Source organism: Oryzias melastigma, unplaced genomic scaffold (genome assembly GCF_002922805.2).
Source record: "Oryzias melastigma strain HK-1 unplaced genomic scaffold, ASM292280v2 sc00310, whole genome shotgun sequence".
In the NCBI taxonomy this organism is placed as follows: Eukaryota; Metazoa; Chordata; class Actinopteri; order Beloniformes; family Adrianichthyidae; genus Oryzias; species Oryzias melastigma.
Genome location: NW_023416918.1, coordinates 23,058 through 25,867, shown reverse-complemented (window position 1 = coordinate 25,867; position 2,810 = coordinate 23,058). Strand labels below are relative to the sequence as shown.

General features: G+C 36.5%; 1 protein-coding gene across 4 annotated transcripts in view; it reads right to left on the bottom strand.

Annotated features, from left to right (window-relative positions):
- Positions 1 to 2,810, bottom strand: part of itm2ba (integral membrane protein 2Ba) — a 24,333-nt gene that overhangs the window by 3,925 nt on the left and 17,598 nt on the right. For 2 of the 4 annotated variants that reach the window (XM_024264287.2, XM_024264286.2), the window contains exons 3-4: positions 2,767 to 2,799; positions 2,240 to 2,305 (exon numbers count right to left, since the gene is read on the bottom strand). In XM_024264287.2, the coding sequence (XP_024120055.1) occupies positions 2,240 to 2,305; positions 2,767 to 2,799 (99 nt within the window). The remainder of the gene's footprint in view (positions 1 to 2,239; positions 2,306 to 2,766; positions 2,800 to 2,810) is intronic. The other 2 variants (XM_024264288.2, XM_024264289.2) reach the window with 1 other exon arrangement.

Below are 2,810 nucleotides of genomic sequence, written 5' to 3'. Positions count from 1 at the left end.
AATATTCAGGCTTCATTTCAGGGACTGTGGAAGTCAATGGGTGACGTCAGAGATGCTGCGTCTAATTATATATTAAGTCTATGGTACAAACACAAAGGTTGAGGAGCACTGACTTATAGTAAACCACTGAAGCTGAGAATTAAACAAAACAAACCAATAAACATCATCAGGAACAAACAAAAACAATAAAGAGCTGATGAGATAAACTGTCCAACTAGAAGACCTTTGCACAGGTCAGCTCAAGTCATGAAAGAGGCAGAGCTGGAGGAAGCAGAGATAAAGAGGTTGAGGTTCTCTTTGGGAGAGCCCAGGATGGATCAGGAATGAATCCATCAAAAGAACAGATCATGTAGATCACATGTATCAAAGTCAAGGCCCGGGGGCCAGATCCGGCCCTCCAGGTAATTCTATCTGACCCTCCTGATCATTTTATTTTATTGTTATGAATGGCTCGATGTTATCTTGCACTTACTCTTAATTTGTATAATTTTAACAAAATAATTTTTTTATGGAGAGTATCCGGTAAATATTAAAAGTTATTCAAGGTTTGACTTTATTTATTCTGAAATAATATTCCTGACTTTTTATTATTCAAAATTATGTAAAAAGTTATGGTTTTAAAGTTTTAAAACTTATATGGACTATTTTGAAGTTTAGCTAATAATTCAGCTACATGTTTGCTGTTCTGGCTAATTTAGCCTTTTTTCAGCTTTTTTTCAGGCTATTTTGAAGTTTGAAGCGTTTTTTCAGCAACATGTTAGCTGTTTTGGCTAACCTAGATTTTTTGTTTTTGTTTTCTTTTTTTTAGGTTTTTAGGATAATTTGGTATTTAGCTAATATTTTAGCTAGCTATCAGCTTCAGAGTTTTCAGCTATGAACTTCTGCATCTTCAGCTATCAGCACTAGCTTCTTCAGCATCCAAATTCAGCTTACAGCATTCACACTAGAATTATCACAGCTAATGTTGTATATCTAGTTCATAATTATGTTAAAAAGTTAAGGTTTTAAAGTTTAAAAAAATGAGTTTTAAAGTGTTCAATAAATGTTTATCCTGTTCGGCCCGCAACCAAAGGCGTGTTTAGGATTTTGGCCCCTTGTGCCCTGGTGTAGATGTCTATGGGATCAAATCAGGGTCTGCTTAAAGTGAATAAAAAATATTGTAAATTTGCAAAAAAAAAAACATGAAAGCAGTTTTAAACTTGAAAATACATATTTTAAACATTGAAGGAATTATCGAAAAAAAAAAAAGTTAACATTAAAAAAATAAAATTGAACATTAGAAAAAATAACATTGTAAACTTTATTGAACATTTAACAAAAAAAAGTTGTAAATTTGAAACTTCAATAAAAAAAAAAAACTAAAATGGTAACTGATTTCATTCATCTTCCTGACCGCTTCTTCCTTTTTGGGGTCGCGGGGGTGCCGGAGCCTAACCCGGCTACTAATGGTCGAAGGCAGGGTACACCCTGGACAGGTCTCCAGTCTGTCTCAGGGCCTCAATCACACCCATTCACTCTCACATTCACACCTAGGGGCAATTTAGAGTCACCAATTCACCTATGAGGTAACTGATTTAAAAAACACATGTATCTGTACTTTCAACTTTTGCTTTCAAATCTCTGTTTTCAGTTGCGATTCAGATTTTTGAGTTTTCGCCGCTGAGCTGATCCTAATTTTACATGGGGGCGGGGCTTTCAGTATTAGCTCAGCAACAAAAACTTGAAACTGAAGCTAACAGGGAAAAGTGAAAAAAAGCAAAGTTGAAAGTACAAATACACATTTATTTATTTATTAATTTTTTATTCTAGTTTCACATTTAATTTTACCCCCAAACTTTTCATATTTCTTTAAAGTTTACAATATATTTTTTCCCTCATGGTTACAATTCCTGTTTTTCAAAATTTTAATCTGTTTTTTCTTTCACTTGAAGCTGATCCTGATTTGACCCCATAGATGTTCTCCAAATGTGTGTTTGGACACGTTGAGAGGAAGAGCAGTGATGATGATGGTATAAGGATAGTAAGGTTGATAAGAACACTAGAGGAAGGCCAAAGAGGAGATTCATGGATGCAGAAAAGGAGAACATGAGGGTGTAAAAGAGAAAGTTAGATGTAGGCGGATGAATTATCTGAGGTAATAATAAAGGGAGGAGCCAAACAAACAAGGAAGCGGTCCTGTTGTGAGTAAAAACCCCTCTACACTGGACAGCTGGTGGTCAAGTGAGCAGTTTGAACAAACCTCTTCATCTCTCATCATGTAGTTGTCTTCAATGTAGTTGACTCCACAGAAAAACACTGGCTCCCTCTGGACACAGACACAGACAGAAGCACAGATGAAGTTTCTGGTTGTAGATGAACTACAGTGTGATCACAAACATACAAGCTGATGCACATCTTAGCCTGCGTGTTGTGACCGACCTCTGTCAGCGTTTCTTAGAACGCTGCAGAAGGTTTCTGTTCTTCATGGGAGCAGACCTTCTGCTGAAACAGGAAGTTAAACCTCCTAATTCAGCACATTAATAAGCTGAACTTCCTCAGCAGCAGTTAGAGCTGCCGGAACTACTCAGATGAGCCACAAAACAGTTTAAATCTATGGTTCGTGCTAAAGCCTGTGTGAGAGAAAACCACACCATGAGTGAAGGTGGTGTAGTTTTTCAACAAAAAGGAAAAACGTTTAGCCTTCTCGAAGAACAAATTCATTCAAACATTTGAAGTATCAATATTTCAGTCAGATTCCTGGGTCAGTGAAATATCAATAAAGCAGACCTCCGGGATCAGGAAGGAACTGTCTTTGTCTGTCTGAAAGAAAA